Below are 18,232 nucleotides of genomic sequence, written 5' to 3' on the forward strand. Positions count from 1 at the left end.
TTCATCTTCATTTTAGATTATAAAATAAAGGCAGTATGAGGTTGAAATTTCTACGCAATGTTTTGATTGTGGTACTGTTTACATTGGCAGTCAGTCACTTAATCCATGCTTCTCCTCCACTTGATGCATCAACCGTCAGCAAAGCTAAAGGAGCTTCCAAAGTAGCTGGCTCTCTTTCAGATGTGTCATCTAAAGCAAGCAAATTCACAAAAGTACTCAATGGAGGTCTTTCTACATTCAGCACATATGTTTACGGGATTACAGCAACAATGGCGGTGATTGATTTGATATGGCCTGGAATCATTCCTACAAGCGAGCCTGCTTACGTGGCCGAGATGAGAGCTTATTTTGAGGTTCTGAAAGCAGAGTTTCGCGTTGTGAAGAATCAGATCAATGATTTGAAATTATACGTTCAAGAACGGAGCACTGATCAAATATACGCCGGTTACGTCATTTCAATTCATACCACGGTAATTTTTCCGCAACTATCTTTCTGAACACGTTCCCTGTATTAGTGCGAATTCTTTTGTCAGTGGGGATAGAATGATGTCATTACTGAAAAGGTATTATTAGGAGAAAAAAAGTCTGTAGTTTTGTCTTAATTGGGCGGAAATTTTAAAAAGCACAAAAATCCAGTTTGGATTTTCAAAGTTTTCACATCATTCCAAATGAAGATTAAAAGCTCAGTCCAATGGAGACTTCCAAAGGGAAATTTCGGAATTTTAACTCTAAAAAAAATTAACTCTGACGATTTCTAGATTCAATGCCTGCAAATTCTTAGCAAGCGTATAGTAAGTGTATGAGTGTATTGAGTAGCATAAATATAAATTTGAGTCTGCGAGCAGAAATTTTCGAATTGTAATTCGCCATTCGCCGGGCCTAAATAAAACCCCTGAATCAAGAAACTTCTTCAGCTGTGTCTGTGAAAGGACATTATTATTTAATGTATCTTCCATACGATTTGCATTTTTATACAAAGGAAAGAACAATTTTTTTCACTGTTGGTGTTGCGTGAGCACAAATGAGAAATTCTTTTGTTTATTATGCTTCGTCAGCATAGAAGGCGCGTCTCCTGTTTACATCAAAAACAGATTTTTTATATTTGGCTTAGAGATACCTTTTATGGTCAAGAGAGACACCTCTAAATCTTTTGACCCAATTTTTCCAATGCTGGGATATTTAACTTTGAAATCTCTAAAAATGAGTCTTTACACAGTCTTTACGTTGCATTTCTATTGTTTTCAAGTAAAAATTTGAAAATTCAAAGTCGAATATCTCAGCTTTGGAAATGATTGGGTCAAAAACTTTAGAGGTGTTTCATAGGACCATAAAAGGTATCTCTAAGCTAAATATCAAAAATCATCTGATAATCCCTTTAACAATAATACTATTTTCTACCAGGAATTGAGTTACCAAGATTACATGGATGCATCTGCATCATTGAGAGATGCATATGGAAAATCGTTCGTTCAGAATTACGATCAGTTAGGAAACCATGCAGATAAATTGTACACCGGACTTGTTATTGCTGATGACAATCTAAACATTGCCAAAAATGCTATTTCATACACTAAAGGTAATCCGTTTATTTCTTTGAATAGTAAAGGCCGGTATCCATTTATTTTCGCGCAAAGTGGAGGACTGTTTTTTTCTCAGCCTTTTTTGTCTAAGAAAAGATTGCGTCATAAAAAAGTTTCGTGTGAACGAAAAAAAAGTTGAAGGAAGTTCAACTTTTTTCAACCGTTACGTCAATTTTGACCAATGCAATTGTTTCATTTTCCAACCGACCTTACAAAAACGTAAGAAAGTTTTCGCTCATTTCGCGCGAAAGTGGAGACCAGCCTTAAAGTTGATCTACAAAAATATTTAGCAGTTCAACACAACATACAAAAACCCAAACACCAAGGTTTTGGAAAGGCCATATACCAGTCTCTGCCAATAGTTTATAGCTCGGAACTACTTCATTTCCAGCCGAATATAATTAGACTGCACACCCCTTTTCACAGACCCGGAAGGATTTTTTCAGCCACCGGGGATAAATATAACAGACTGAAACTCGATATGGGGATTGATATTTCTATATTCTTTATGACTGGGGTTTAAATTCTTTTGTTTTCAAGTCAGAAAATCCAGTGGGGATGAAGAAATAGCACAATAACTTTACTGTGAGAAGGGGGTGTGAAAGCTGAGTCCAAGAGCGTTTTAACGCTGTGAATAATTTTACCTTAACGCACGTGAAAAAGAGGGCTTAAATCGATTTTAAAGATTTTTATGGGTTCTGATTCTGTAAATCGTACTCATTTTTGCTAAAATAGTCGTGTTGGCATTTTTGCACCAAGTTGGCAGGAATATCCAATTTAAACATTGAAACCAAGGATAAGACAATGTGAACTAAATAGCTCGAACACGCACGGGAAACACTTGTTCGAGTTAAGGGTATTTCAAGTTATGGAATAAGGTTTATAAGGCATTGTTAACTGAAGGGACCAGGAAAACTTGTACGAGTTAAGGAGACACTCAAGTTTTAAAGTTTCGAGTTATGAGAGTCTACTGTATCTATATAAAGATTTAATTTACTTCGCTTTTAAGGTGACAGAGACAGAATTTTGGAGATCATGTTTGAGTTGTTCAACGTCATTAACATGGGTATCAAGCATGAAGCACTTTATTACAAATTGACGGACGATACAGAACAAATTGCCGTGTTGGACGACCGATGGGGTTCTCGAATGAACAACCTACAGAAAGTGATGAAAGCAATCGATGATGAGGTTGTCAAAGGTGCAAACGATCGAATGCAAACAGATTTCAATGAAAATGTCGTTGAATTGAAAGATAAAGACAACAAGAAAATGGCGCAGAATTTGTACGATTTCTTCAGTGAGAAATACTACTGGAGAGGACTGGGTGGTACTTGTTTACTCAAAGTCTGTTTCAGGCTTTAGCAACCATGCTTATAATTACTGCCGTAACAATTGCATTTTCCGAAAGAGGTTGGGTGGCGGTGTGGATAAAACCATCTACGTGTTCCATGTGAATAAAGCTTCTGGATCATGGATGACGAAAAGTAAAGCTAGTAAGATCCTCTCAACTGGACCTTACACCTACAAAGGTAAATGTTATAAGTATGAATGGTTCTTCTTCTCAAGATATCGGAAAAGCTACTCATGTGATAAACCACAGAAGGACTTAGCGAAAACCAGAGATGCAGTGCGAGGTGAGCTTAAAGTTTGTAGCATTACTAAAGCCATCGTGATGCTTAAGAAAAAGCATAGTTACGGCATCGTTGGAGATGATAGAATCAAAGTTCATTTGAAGAAAGGAGATTTCAATGCATTTGCAGTTGGCCCTTATGGATCTTCGAGTGCTCAAGAATCTGTGGAAGGTTATTCAAGTAAGCTTATAAAATTCACTATTTGTTTAAGAAAATTATTCAAACAAACGATTTGAAGTTGCAAAATGAAGTAACGGGTTCTAGGTTCTATTTTATCGTCAGATAGTTTATACGTTTTATAAGTTATTAAGCAGTAGAGCTATCTACATTTATTTGTGTAGCAAATCTTGATTGACTATGAGGACAATAGTTAAAGCAACTTTTTGGCAAGTTCGCAATGCATGCGTCCCTGAAATCGTCGGTCTTATTCGTCGTGAGAATCGAAACTGACGTACTTTTCGATGTCGGACTTTATAACACATGCTATCAATGTATTACATGCATGTTATGTGAAATTAGCTATATCAACTAAAAATCGGGAAGCATACATTGCGAACTTGCCTTTTTTTGATTTTTTTATTCAGCCAAGATTCCCTAAAATATTTTTTCTTTGTTTTTCGTGCAGTAAATGGAGGCTGGACTTCTTGGACTCCTTATACGAGTTGTTCAAAAACATGTGGAGGTGGAATTAAAACAATATCAAGATATTGTAGAAATCCAGTTCCTCAAGATGGTGGAAAGTCTTGTTCGGGGCGTAGTACTTATAGCAGATCTTGCAACACGTTCAGCTGCTTCTGTAAGCATTCTATTCGCATTTTATTCAACACCCATCTGGCACACAACGTTGTTTCAACGTTCACATAACGTTATATGGATGTTGTGAACGTTAGATAAACGTTGAAACAACGTTGTTTGCCAGCTGGGCAGTTTGGTTCCCTTTCCAATCGCTTCTTTTAGCTTCAATCCTTTTTGATACTGCGAGGCTATGAATACTAAACTGTGACGACTAATCAGGTTTCTTTTAAGTTGTTTCAACGTTCATCAACGTTATATGGACGTTGTGAACGTTAGATGAATGTTGAAACAATGTTGTGTGCCAGCTGGGGATAAAGCGGTACCAATTAAATTACGAATAAGAAACATAGAAAAGACTCAATGAAAAAGAGCTGGTTGAATCCATTGCATATGAATACGATATTTTAGATCGGAGCAACGAAATCCCAGCTGGTACACAACGTTGTTTTAACGTTCAAATAACGTTATTTGGACGTTAAGAATGTCACATGGACGTTGTTTTGACGTTGTGTGCTGTCTGGGATAGCATCGTTTTCTTTTAAATCAATAAGGTAGAGGCTTTGAAATGTAAAATCGCTTACAAAGACCTATAAAGTAAATTGTTTGATTCTATTCCTTTCAGCGAAGACATTTTTGAAGAAAAAAATCGAAAGCATCATGATTTCAAAGAAGAAATTGAGTAACACAGACTTTGCTGTATATCTTCGTGCGCAACTCAAAACAACTTATCCAGAATATCGTTTTGCCGTCAACGCGTACAAATCCATCCGTGGTTCAAGCAAACATTCGATGCAGGGATACAGTTACGTTTACATCTTCCGTAAGCACGGCCGTAATGTGGTCGTGTCCTACACTAAAAAGTCAAACAAAGTTCCGAATTCGTCCACTTTGAGGGCGATCGAAAAAAGAATTGTTGCTGCTATCAAAAATAAGGTTAGAAGATATCTTTTACATCTCCTCCACGGGTTTTGCTTTGGTGTTTGTTTATCCTGGTGAACGACAAATGTCAAATTTTGATGACAGTTTTTCGTACTTTAGAGCTGATAGCAAATTCGAATTTCCACAACAGTTTTTGAATAAAGCGTTTTTTGTTTCACTAAACACTGTTCTATTTACAGTTGATGCTCTCTAATTCAACGTTCTACTATTCGATAGGCTCCTCAATTTGATGAAATTTAAAGTCCCCGTCAACAAGAAACTCTCATACACGACGCTCCCTTATTCGATAAGTTCCCTTATTCCCTTATTCGATGAAAACTGCTAACAAAAGTATAATTTAACCGATTTGACAAAAATGCATGGACTCACCACTATGCTCCCTTTTTCATTTTTATACAGGGTAAAGACGCAAAGAAATCACGTCAATTAGCATGGGCCGCTTTGAAGAAAGAAGGTTATCGTGTTGCCATGGTACTAGTGGTGCGATTTGGAAACGGGTTACGCACAAGATCGACTGGCGGCGGTGTAACCTTCGAAAATTTCAATTCTTCTGGGAGTCACAAATCTTCGCTCGTTATTATGCTTGGAAAAGCTTAACTTTTTTGTTGGAGTTTTGTTATCATAATTACAATTTCATAACACCTTAAGTGTTTTAACTTTGGCGGGATAAATTTGGAACATTTGGCAGATTTCGGTTAAATCCTCCAAATTAAATTCACCAAAATTTTGAAAAATTGACCGTCCGCCAATTCAACTACCCGCCAAATTTAACAAAACTCTTTTTAGAATAGAAATTCTATCCAAAATCAGCATTTGAAAGTAAAAACTATTAAAATACCAAATAATTTTTGATTTAAAATTTTCCCATCCACCAAATTAAATTCCCGCCAAATTATACAAATTCTGATATCCGCCAAATTAAATACCCGCCGAAATTAATACACTTAAGGTTTTCTATTGATTTTCTCTGTACTGTAAGGGTCTATTTTTGAGCCCTAAACCCTTTATTTGCATATACGTTCGTTTCCAGATCGAGTGCCCCACCCCCGGCTGCCCCCGGATAACTCACAATTGAGTGCCCCGCCCCAACCGCCACCTAATGACTCATACACATATAACTCATGGTGATTGTCTACTATATCTGTATGGAATACTTTTATTTTAAAATAATTTAAATACTTAAAATGTACAAGAGGGAGATTAATTTTAGTATATAATTATAAACAACTATGAATAATATCTTATATAAATAATTGGGGTTCTGAATAATAATAATAATATGATTAAAATTTTGGTTTTAGTTTTGTAATTCATCGATATACTATCTATTATATTTCAAAACTTTATGATACCTTCATGTCGAAATACAGTCGTTGACCATACTGAGGAAATTGGATATAAAACATATCTCAAGTTCTCTGGTAAACTTTTGGTAAAAAGTAACCAAAAATTTATTTTTAGAAAAACTTTCAACATTTTGAAAAAGGAAAATAACACCCCTGTCTCACAGCCCCGGTGAAAGTTCTATTGTGGGGTTGCTAACCAAATCCCAATGGGATAAAGAAATTCTATTGTTCCAAGGTCGAAAAATTCAATAAGGATGATTTTGGATTTTTTTTCATAGAATTTTAAATGGGAATAAAGACAGTCATTTTCCAGTGGGGCTGAAAATGTGGGATATTTTCCCCACTGCGGACGACATTTTGATCAGATTTCCAATAGGCTTACCGGGTCTGTGACACAGGGGTGTCAAATACGGTCATGGTTTCGAAACAAATCAAAGCCACTAATGAAGCTAGAACGAGAATTGAGAATAAGTAATGATACATTTTGTTCCAGAAACGTTTTTGTGTTGTAAACCATTCTGGGATCTCAATTATACGAATCTGACATCAGATACCAACAAAAAAAGAAGAAATATTAAAAATTGTGTTATCTCACAGTTTTCCCTCTAGATGAAAAGAATTTTTTCAACAATTTCTTCTTCGTTTTTCGTGTTTCTTGAACAGTATCCAAATGATTGTCCAATGAGAGTGAACGTTGTAAATTATACGTCGATTTAGAATTCAAACTATATTTTGACATGGAGTTCAATCGCATGGTAGATTTACTTAAGTTACTGCTTTTATTGGGTGATATTGAAGTTGATAGATTCGCCATATTCCTTTCGTCTATAAATCCAATAAGTTTATTAAACACCAGTGATACGTTATGGTTGATTTTAGCTGAGGTCTCTATATGTTCAACATTCATGGAATCATTTAGAAGTATCTTATTAACTTGTTCTCTGGACACCTTACGGTTCCCTAGTGGACTTTTATCGATTTTATTCCCAACTAAAACAATGGGACAATCAACGTCATTTTTACACGTTATAACTTCATTGTAGAGTCTTTTAGCTTCTTCTAAAGAATTTGGATTATCAACGGCGTATACTATGATAAAACCATGTCCGTGTTGTATCGCATGACGTCTCATAGCCGGGAATTGGAAACTACCAGACGTATCTAGAACAGTGACGTCCACAATATGTTTGTTGTACGTGATGACTTCACGGTAGTCATCTTCTACCGTGGCTGTATATGCGCTATCGAATTTGTTGAATAAGAAACGATGTACCAGCGATGTTTTCCCAACTCCCCCAGAACCAAACATAACAAGTTTGATGGTTTGAATCGGTGTCTAAGAAAGGAAAGATATAAAATGTTATTCTATTAAGAATCAAGAAAGAATTAATGCAATTAACTCTCTCTAATTCGAATCCAATCTGTTTGAATTACAGAGAGACTTAGAAATAGAGAAGGTTTTATTAGGGTTTCCCCTTCGACGGGAACTAAGAATTAGTTTGAATTATAGTAATGACGAAATGACCAAAATAGACGTACATAAGAATTCTAATTCTAATACCTGAATTTTTTGAGCTCTACCCTTTCTAGGACTTCGAAATTGTATACCCATTGTGCACATAAATTTTATCAAGACTACAACGCTGAAAATGATTTGACTTCCTTTCATTTATAAAAATTTGAAAAATGAATATTTTTAAAACCGAAGCGTCTTTTTATATGGACCTTTAGATGACTGAAGGACCGTTTAGAACTGCATGACCACCAGTAAATAATTCAGAAATATTTTGGAAAAAGAAGAATGACTGAGTAGGCTTTGATTTTCTTCTTTGTTTTGATAAAAATATAGTTGATTTTTTACTTTGTAGGTTGGCGAAAAAGAAAAAAGAAATTGTTAAGGGAAATATATTTCCAAATTTTTTATAAGAGTACTGCAGAATGTCTTTTAATATCTTTCAAAAACGTAAAACTCTTCCTTTTTTGAGAAAGAGTTCGTAAAAAATTAAACTCTGAAAACCCTTCAAAATCAGCTATAGGGCAAACTTTAGAAAATACGCTAAAGTTAAATTTAGAATTCTTATAAATGTTAAAGCGCCTGAAACAAGAAAAATAGCTTGATATCCGAGACTCACTCAAATATTCAAAACAAAAAATCACACGTTTCTTTGACTTTTTAAAAATTTCATCATTTTCAATGATTCCTGTGAGTTGGCGGCTACAAATTCTCAAATGGACAAAAAACATTGACGTCATTTGTAAACAGGAGGCTCTGTTGGTGTACACCATTTTTTCTTATAAGCAATTCTGAATTTGGACTCAGGACTAGAGGCTACGCTAATCTCTGACAAACTTTCTTGCCAGGTAGCCACATCCTAAATTATATTTATGCTAAATTGGGCCATTGGCGATTGTTTACCATAGTTTTTAGTTAAATTATCTAAAAAGATTTTCTTTACGACTTGATGAAAAATTGGCTGACTAGAGCCTTAGTAACCTGGTTGCTTATACAAAAAATGTGAATTTTTTTACATTTTGTTTTTCAGTCACCGAGGGAATTACTTCTGAAGGTTTGTGGTGACTTGTTTTTTATTCTAGCCCCTTCTTAAACCAACACGTACCCCACGGTGTAACGAAGTCACGTCTGAGTAATCCTTGCGTAATCTTTTATAAGACAGATACTGACGTCAGTTTTCTAATTGACACGTAATTTTTTGAGCAATATTTGATGAAGAAAATCCTCTTTCAAATAAAAAACCCATCTACATACAAACTGGTTTTCAGATTATTTGTTGCCCTGTGACTTTCTGAAAGTGGCCAAAGGGTAACGAGTTTACTATTAATCAGAACAACAAAAGTTATTCGTTTGACCAAACAAAGCTGATAAAATGAGCTTTCTTTGCAAAAATCTTTGGACCCCCAGTTCTGAAAAAAAAACCAGCAAAATACTACCCTAGTTTAATGTTCAGTTGACCTAGTTGTCAAGCAAGCTCACTTAAATGGTTTTGTTTTTAAATAAGAGTGATATCATTTGCTTACTCGTCAATTTTAATTCACAAGCTTTTTCGCATTAGATAGACACGGATGTGGAGCAAGATTGGTCAGAAAGATGGAAAGAAAAGCAATTTTTTGCGTATATCAGCATAATATCACAATAGCAAGACACTGTCCCGATATGAAATGTGTCTGATATGAAACGGGAACACTTATCAAAACGAAAGTCACCATAGAAACCAAAGTATGAATGTTATACAAGAATGGTGTAACTTTAAAAGCAAAGGTCTCAATAAAATCTTTATAAAATAAATCTTCATGAAAAATTCAAGGCAGAGAAAGTAGGGGTAAAAAAGGTTCAAAAACAGTGAACTGGTTTTTCAAGTTATAAATATCAAGGATTCACTGGATATTCCTAAAATATTTACAGTAATGCCAAATATGGTCAAAGATCCAAAAGATTCAGGCTTTTAAAACTTAACCCTGGAGCTAATTTTTTGAATATGAGAACGCTTATTTCATCAAACAGCTAGCAAACTTAAGATTATTTGAAAAACAATAATTTATGAATATTCCTGGAATGTGATCACTAGAACTATCTCGAAAAAACGGATGTAATTATACCCGTATTGATCAGAAGCTCAAATATCCCCAATCATAAATAGAAAAAAAATATTGTTGACCTGACCTAGGGTCACAATATAAAAATCCAAAATTTCTGTTCAATTCACATTTCCATATCATTCTTTGATTATCGAGAGAATACGAATCGAAAATCCATGATCTTTTTAAAACTTGAATAATCATATTTAGGTTGATCATGTCTTATCTATTACAGATGAAAAGCAACAAAATTTCCGTCCTTTTTAAACTAATATTTCGCTTCACAACAAAAGCATTGTCAGAGTGACAGTAATACTGTAAATGTTGAAAAATTTTCTGGAAAAATCATTTCAAAGCCTTCCAAGTTTGTGATGATAAAAACTTGGTGACACCTATTAAAGTGCAGTTTTATAAATTCCTGTACAAAGGCCTTATTAGATTCGAAAGACGTCTACGACTCCGTCACAGACCCAGTGGCAGGAGCCCGTTGACAAAACTGGCTAAAACGTTGTCCCCGTTAATAAGAAAACCACGCTTCCTAAACAACGTTTAAGCTTTTGTAATCTCTAATGCATTTCTAAGTTATAAAAAAAGACATAAAAATGTTCTTTTTATTTTGGCTATCGAAGACTTATGTTCTTATATAGTTTGTTCTCATAAAAAGACATAATAAAAAAGACATGAAAATAAGACTGCCTGGAAAAATTCGACACAAAGAAGAAGTGTTTGAAAAGATTCGGCATTAAAAAAGAAGAGTGCCCGGAAAAATTTGGCGACAAATATTTGTGCGTTTCCTTACCGGATGTTTTGTTCTCTTCTTAATCCATGCCTCCAAGAGTTTCATCTAAAATGGCTGACATACAAAATTTTCATCTATCATATTTTTTATGTTGAATTTTCATGTACGGTTAAGTTCCAGTTCATTCAATATCTTAAATATTTCTTGTTTTCAAAAATAACAAAAATCTTTTGAAGATCTTTGAAATTTCAATACCCAATAATCAAAATACAAATTATGAAATGTAGGATGACTATGCAAAAATTTTCTTCAAGTTATAGTCTTCGTTTATAATATACGACCAATTTCAAAATGTCAGATTGCAATGTAATCAAAAAAAAATTTACCAAAAAAAGAATTCTAGCATTAGAACCTGCATTCCAAGTTAAAAGAACAAAAAAACTGAAAATTTTATGAAACAAGTAAAAAAAAAAAAAGAAGATGAAAAAATAAAAATTGAAAGAATAACAAATATAAAAAAGAATGAAACAATCCAAAGTGTGTAAAAGAGGGAAAGAAGAACTGAGTTGCTTAGTGATATAGTGCTAAAATTTTCAAGACAAATCTTTTGTTTTTTGGACGAATTTTAATGAACCTCAAATTTTCTAAAAATATAGGAACATGAGATGTGAGAATTCGAGCTTGTAATATCTCATTATTTATAAGAACAGATTTATGGCATCGGGTACATAATCATGCCTAAATTGCTCCTTGGGGACAAGGGAATTGCAATTTTCAATAAGTGAAGTCACGAAATTTTTAGTACATACCTAGGATACGGACTATGGTTAGGGATGCTAAATTAAAGAGAAAGTTTTAGGTTTCTTATTTGGGGTTCTTACAAAGACTGGTTAAAGATATTTTCGATGTCTTAATACGTGGGCAGGCATGCAAATAGAGAAGCACTAAAAAGGATATATGTAATCAATTTTGCCATATTTCGAGATTCACATCAGAGAAAATTTTGTTAGCAGGTCTAGATTTTCGTAAAATTTCAATAACAGTTGCGCAATAAGCACTTATAAAGCGTAAAGTCCCGTGAAGACACCGAACACTGATCTATCAAATTAATTGAATTTTGACGTCATGTTTATATCATGATAATGCAATCAAGATCTCGCTACGAATGTATAAAAAAATTTTCAGAGAGTGAAGAAATATATTTTGAAATTACTGAAATACAAGATGTAAACATAGAAAGTACGCTGCACACTAAATAAAGCAGTTAACATTTGTCATTTTATGGTTGATTACATTTAGCTTAGATTTGTAAAGGACGAGCGGGGCGATAAATCCGTAATAGCCCCGCTTTTTTGTAATCGCCCTGATGTAAACAAAAGTTTCTATTGGTTGAAAGAAAAGTATCGTACGATATTTTGATTGGTTAACAAAATATCGTACGAAATTTTTAAGCCAATCAAAATAAGAGTGTCAGTCGAATGTTTTTTTGTAGTTTCGAATGTTTTTATAGGTTTCGAAAAGAATAGCGATTGAGTGTTCTTCAATTCTTTTTTTGACCATATAATTAGCGCGGAATAACATGGTTTTATTACTAGTACTAATCATTACACTAACGATTTAACGAGACTTATTTTATCTAGCAATTCGCACTTTGACTGAGGAGATTTGGAGAAAACATGAGTTTTAACTCTCAAAATTTAGGTAAAAGGTGATTAACAGCCCGGGGGGCGGGGTACTAGGGTTGTGAGCTGACGGGGGGGGGTGCCGCCCGACTTTCGAACTTTGGACCCTTACCGGGACTAAAAAGGAGAAAACAAAGGAAAATTTTGGGAATTTTACGACCCTTAGCGGGACTAATTTGACCAATTTTGACACAATTTCGATCTTTCAGGGGGTAAAAAGTTGAAATTTTCCTATTTTTCCGACCCTTACTGGGACTGAAATTTGATTTTCTGATTTTTCCGACCCTTAGCGGGACTTTGGAAGTCCAAAAAAGGTACCCTTAAGGGCGGCACATACCGTACCCTCCATTTGCCTAAGTACCCCCCCCCCCCGGATTAACAGACGTCCTCAGTCAATCAGTATCCAAACAAAACTGAAGCTAGCCGTCTTCGTCGCTGAAAAAACGCATACACAAACCCGATAATACAACCGCCCCTAAAACGATAATCTTAATTTTCAGATTTTATGGCTAAATTATAATATTCTTTTAAGATACGATTAAATCTGGGTTTTTTTAAGCAACCAAACTTTGAAAGAAAGAAAACAAAACAAGAGAAAATAATTTCGGATCAGGGGGTGGCGAATGGGTGGAAACGCCCATGAGGCGGAGAAGTTGTTAGTTAGATCAACTGAAACACCCTCTTCAATGTGACTCAGAAACAAAGAACAACCTAGGATGGCCGTCTGAAGAAAACAACAGCCATCACATCACACCGTGTGAAAATATAACGGGGTGTTGATAAATCTTCCTGTTTTACACGCTTCTTTATAAGAATATTTATGATGTATATGGCCAACAAATATACTAAGAACATCAACAAAGAATGCCATTTTTACCTGTAAATTTCTAATTATCTCCTAGCATAGCTCAAAATATTCACAAAAATACCATATCTTTCGCTTGAGGAATTTATTACAAATTAAATATAGGTGGACTTTCGATTCTTTCGATTTTCCCCAGAAAATTCAGAATCCCTATGAAAAAGACCATTCTTATAAAAAGAAAAGCATAAAGAGCAAAACAACCTAGGTTGGCCAATTGGAGAAAACAACGGTGAAAATATAACGGGGTGTTAAAATTCTTCCAATTTATTGTCACCGTTTTTCATTCATCCTTTGATTCTATCATTATTTGATTATTTCTTGACTAAAGACATCTGCTTATATATCAAAGCACACTGAAAAACAACTTCAAAAAAACTTCAGTAGGTCAAAGGGTTTAAGGGCTCTGACCATAGTGAATTTTTCATAATTGCCGTGTTTAAAATGTATTTTCTGACTGATGTAACCAACAAAACTATGGCATGTTATACATATTCTGTTAGACAAACTATTCCTGAATCTGAAAATTCAAAAATTGCAATGAAAAGATTTGATGAAGAAGAAAATGAAGACTTTTGCGAGGAAGAGTATTTCAACTTTGAAGAGCTTAGTTTCGGCGAAGAAAAAACATTATGAAAAATTATTCGCAGTAGATGGTGTATCTTTTACCAAACAATAAAAATTTTTGCGGAAAATTTTTGTAAATGCTTCTTTGTCTCGAAATCTTCAAAATAGTGGTTTTTCAATTTTTCATCTTGATTTTGCTTAAAAAAAAACAGTCATAACTTTTGACACATCTTTTTAGAAAATTTTTCCGCAAAATTTAAAATAGTTCAATTCTTTGCGGACAGTGTAAAGAAATTTTGAAACAAAAAGGTTAATTGCCCATTAAAACTTAGCACTTTTTATAAAAGAAGGTGATGCAACATATTATTAACGCCTTTTTAAAGTTCATAATGTCATTTCTGCAATCAAATTCTTAATTACTCTGAAGGGATTTGATTAAAAAGAAATTTAAAAAGGTAATTCTTTGTTGAAAGTGTAAAAGAACTTAAAACATAACTTTTATGTTCAAATACTAAAATCAATACGGCCGCATTACATGAACACCAGAAAAATATATTCAAAAACTGACACAAAAGGCCTAAATTTTACAGACAGACAGACAGACGGAAAGTAAAAGTAAACCCTAGTCTAACTTTAAAAAAATATAAAACCCTTAACGACATTTCAAATATAGCACCGATGAGAAAGAAAATGTGTGAAGACAGTGGCGGATCTCAGGAGGGTTCAAAATTTATGACGGAGAGCCATCATTTCTTTATAAGGAGTATGGCTAATAAATGAAACACTCTTTTTCATGAATTTTGAATCCCTCTTAGATCCGCCAATGTATGGTACTTACACTGGATTTCTTCTTTGAGACTCGGAACGCCATAAACGATAAGGACATTTGCCCTGAAAAAATAAATAACAGAGAAATATGAATTTTTGAATTAATTATGTTCAACAGAACCTAACACAAAAACACGATTATAGCCACTTTCCATGCAGAAAATCTTTCTGAAGCTCAATATAGCTTAGTTATTATACAGTAACGTTGTGGCTGAGGGAGAAAGAGTTGGACACCAAAATCCAATCGTTTCTACAGATCAGTGATTTTTATCCCAACAAATAGCCTGTTTTTATACAAAATAGAAAAATTATTCTTCTCTCTGACGAAAACTTAATAAGATGCTTAAGTAAGTGAGCCAAAATTATCCATTTGCCTTTCCAGTCTTGCTAAAGCCACAGCGCTACTATTAAAAACACAACATAAGCTCAACCAATATCACAGAAGTTGCTGTCTATAGCAAATATACGTAACTGTTTCGCCTACACATTTCCTCCCCCTTAAAAATCCAACCATTTGCCAATTAAAAGTAAGACTTTAAGTCCCCCGAAAGAAATAATGAAAATTAGAATTTTCAAGAAAAAAATCCAAAAATAAATGTTTAATATTACAAAATGCTGTCAAAGTTCCGTTACGTTCAACACAAAACGAAAATTTAAAACGAAAAAAGGTGTAAATTAAAAATGAAAATAAATTTTTCTGAGTAAGTTTCTATATAAGATCGACAAGAATACAAGCAAAAGAATAGGTAATAAAAAGTTGTAATAAACCTCAGAAAGCAATCGCAAGCAAATAGATTTTTTACTTTGCTATTTATAGTTTAAGAATAGCAAGCAAAGATAAGAGGGGGTAAATACCTCAGTTTTTCTTTATAAGAATAATGGGCTGCAACGTAATCTAAAAACTTTGCATTGATATTATTGCAGCTTTTTTTTTTAATTTGAAGTAATTTGCAAAAGCTAGGATACACATAAGTTAAATCTCAAGATCTTTATCACTTTTGAAAGAATTGCATACAAGATTTATTATATTGATTGATTTATACATGAAAATAAATGCTTATAAAACTGGTTTAATAAACTTGAAAGATATTGAAGTCGATAAGAGGAAATATAACAGAAAGATTGAAATAGCTGTAGCGAAAACCACAATATTTAGAAATACTAAAAACCACTCAATATGGGTATACTCAGAGAAGGTACAGTAATTCCGCAAAAAAAAACTTATACTGACCGAGTGGAACATTTATAAAAATTACTTTCGTCAGTAGAAACAACTGTAAAAGTTTTGATTAAGAAAACCAGAAAACAGTTTTAAGAGGATTTCATAGTCTGATTTAATAAACACCAAAAAGATAAGATTAATTACTTTAGAAGGAATGCTGAACGCTGAAGTGTGTGAATATTTCCCCTTTATTAGTTCTAGATATAAAATTCCAAGATCTAGCTTTTGAGGGGACAGTTTGTTAGGTAAAAATGACTCATTTAATCTCAAAGCATAGAATAGGAATACGAAAGAGATAACATTTTAAGTCGATTAATGTGACGGGAGATTGAAGCATTGAGGATATTTCTTCTATTTCTGAGGGGAACAATCCTTTAGACCATGTTCAGACGTTACGGTCTCGTATCGTACCGGTATGGTTTCCGTTGCCGGGTCGAGAGTGTTCATATTAATTTCGGAGCAAGAAAACGGAGCAGTTCCGTTCCGATAAAAATAGTGGAGTGGAACCGTTTCGATCTGTTTTGCTTTTGCTGAACGTCAAAATTCGAAACGTCAAAAAAGAAGACGTTAAGTCTTAACTTTTTTAACGTTTCAAATTTAGACGTTCACACTTGCGTTTCGGTACCGTTTCGTTTCGGAACGATACGGAACCGTAAAGTCTTAACGTGGTCTTAGCTTGAATCACAAAAATTAGAATGTTGATTGTATTTGAAAGCATGAAAACCCACGCCCTGGCAAACTACCCCCACATTCAAAAAGGTGCAAATGGACGTAAGGATTTCAGTTTGCGGGGTATTAAATAGAATGGCATTTTACAAAATGGAATCATTTTGCAGTTAAAAGTTTTATCATTCCCTCATCATTCTTTCTGGTGCATCCAAAATTGAAAAATTTACAACGTCACTTCTGATGATTATTTTGGGTAATATTTTGGTACGGGAATGTCCCATTCCATTAAATGATTTTGTAACCCTAATTTTCCATATAAAAACAATGATAACAGACCCTCAACGGCAATGAATTTTGAAGTTAGTCATAGACATCGGGTCTGTGTACAGACTAAAAAGATCCACGAATAAGGTTTGCATACCTGCTAAAACGATCGCTTTTGTTCCCTTGAGTGGTTTCTCTTGGGTTTCTTTGGAGGTCCGCTTCTTCATCATTTTGACAGTAAGCTGATTTCTTGAGAAGGTGGACGATTGCTGGTTTTTCACTTTATCTTATAATTCAATTGTTGCTAAAGGATGAAGAGGGTAATACTTATTTAACCATACACCGCCAACATTAACTGGGTTCGCCAAGTCATTAAATTCGATCAAGTTCGCTTTTTTTCTCGTTCAGATATACCAGATTATCATATCAATCCAAAGCTGAATTGAGAACTAAAAAGTATAACCTGGTGACTTGATCTAGAAGATATATTCTTTAAACATTAAAAAATCCAACCAAAAATCTTGAATCTGATTGGTTTTGCAATTAAATGTGTAGCAAACTATATATTAGCCATTTTTGTGTTACTATGACTTTTTGCTTTTAATGACAAAATGAAAAACAAAGGATAAATTTTCGTAAATTTGCAAATTACATCTGTTTTTAATTGCACTCCCAATTTTACGATCGATTCTAATCACAGCAGCGAAATTGAAATGCTAGTGACTAATGGATTTGATGATGTCGACATTGAAAAACCAACAAATTTAAAATTCCGGACCAACTTAGGTCACCGTGTGCTATCAACAAAATGAAAAAAAAGTGAAAAATATTAAAATCTAAAAATAAGTCTTGATCGTTTTCATATGTTAAAGTGGAAGGAATCGCATCCAAGTATCAAAATTAACAGAACTTTAATAAAACTATTAAATAAACTTCATTCATAATAAAATCACATCTTTCTTTATATTCAATAAAAAAAATATGAATTTATGGATTAAGTGTAGGTAGCCCACGTAGCATATATTCGGCAACAGATTTTTATTTGCTGTATTGAAAAGATATTGCTTTCTCCGGAAAAAGATAGATATAAATGATGTATAAGCAAGTGAGCACCCACTTCTCACAGACCCACTGGGACCCCTTCCCACTGGAAAAATTGGCAAAAATATCGTCCCCGGTGGAAGATTATGCTCCAATTTTAGTACCCATTGAAAATAAACAAATAAACTAATCGTCACTGCAAAATAGTGTGCTATTTTTCCCATTTCCATTGGATTTTCTGACTTGAAAACAAAAGAATTTAAATCCCCAGCCATAGAATATGTGGTAATAATAAATCCCCATCGAGTTTCAGTCCGATATTTTTATCATCACTGGCTGAAAAAATCCTACTATACCGGGTCTGTGAGAAGGGGGTGTAAGGGAGTATATTCATCTGGTGGCAGAGCCTATTCTCTATTTTATTTTCGCTAGAATTGGGAGATTGAATGCTGAACTGAAGCGCCAAGGAC

General features: G+C 34.0%; 2 protein-coding genes across 4 annotated transcripts; one reads left to right on the forward strand and one right to left on the reverse strand.

Annotated features, from left to right (window-relative positions):
• Window positions 1-6,398, forward strand: LOC136801004 (uncharacterized). The gene is made up of 6 exons (XM_067057622.1): window positions 1-470; window positions 1,402-1,576; window positions 2,590-3,394; window positions 3,840-4,010; window positions 4,632-4,942; window positions 5,348-6,398. Exons 1-3 carry the CDS (start codon window positions 36-38, stop codon window positions 2,943-2,945), a joined length of 966 nt encoding a protein of 321 aa, XP_066913723.1. The 5' UTR covers window positions 1-35; the 3' UTR covers window positions 2,946-3,394; window positions 3,840-4,010; window positions 4,632-4,942; window positions 5,348-6,398.
• LOC136801005 (GTP-binding protein Di-Ras2-like) lies at window positions 6,089-17,048 on the reverse strand. 3 transcript variants are annotated; one of them, XM_067057623.1, is made up of 3 exons: window positions 16,879-17,048; window positions 14,577-14,629; window positions 6,089-7,630 (listed from the first exon to the last, which is right to left on the reverse strand). In XM_067057623.1, exons 1-3 carry the CDS (start codon window positions 16,949-16,951, stop codon window positions 6,881-6,883), a joined length of 876 nt encoding a protein of 291 aa, XP_066913724.1. In that variant the 5' UTR covers window positions 16,952-17,048; the 3' UTR covers window positions 6,089-6,880. The 3 variants fall into 3 exon arrangements, with proteins under 3 accessions (XP_066913724.1, XP_066913725.1, XP_066913726.1); XM_067057624.1 differs by lacking the exon at window positions 16,879-17,048 and adding an exon at window positions 15,039-15,304; XM_067057625.1 differs by lacking the exons at window positions 14,577-14,629; window positions 16,879-17,048 and adding an exon at window positions 10,688-11,015.
• Between the last annotated feature and the right edge of the window lie 1,184 nt (window positions 17,049-18,232).

The sequence above is a fragment of the Clytia hemisphaerica genome, unplaced genomic scaffold (assembly GCF_902728285.1).
Source record: "Clytia hemisphaerica strain Z4C2 unplaced genomic scaffold, Clytia hemisphaerica genome assembly, whole genome shotgun sequence".
Lineage (NCBI taxonomy): Eukaryota > Metazoa > Cnidaria > Hydrozoa > Leptothecata > Clytiidae > Clytia > Clytia hemisphaerica.

Excerpts from the sequence above, each read along its gene's own strand:
- LOC136801004 (XM_067057622.1), top strand. The coding sequence starts at position 36 with ATGAGGTTGAAATTTCTACGCAATGTTTTGATTGTGGTACTGTTTACA. Across the intron at positions 471-1,401 it reads TCATTTCAATTCATACCACG|GAATTGAGTTACCAAGATTA; the intron begins GTAATTTTTCCG and ends ATTTTCTACCAG. Across the intron at positions 1,577-2,589 it reads TGCTATTTCATACACTAAAG|GTGACAGAGACAGAATTTTG; the intron begins GTAATCCGTTTA and ends TTCGCTTTTAAG.
- LOC136801005 (XM_067057623.1), bottom strand. The coding sequence starts at position 16,951 with ATGATGAAGAAGCGGACCTCCAAAGAAACCCAAGAGAAACCACTCAAG. Across the intron at positions 14,630-16,878 it reads AAAAGCGATCGTTTTAGCAG|GGCAAATGTCCTTATCGTTT; the intron begins GTATGCAAACCT and ends TTATTTTTTCAG. Across the intron at positions 7,631-14,576 it reads TCTCAAAGAAGAAATCCAGT|ACACCGATTCAAACCATCAA; the intron begins GTAAGTACCATA and ends TTCCTTTCTTAG.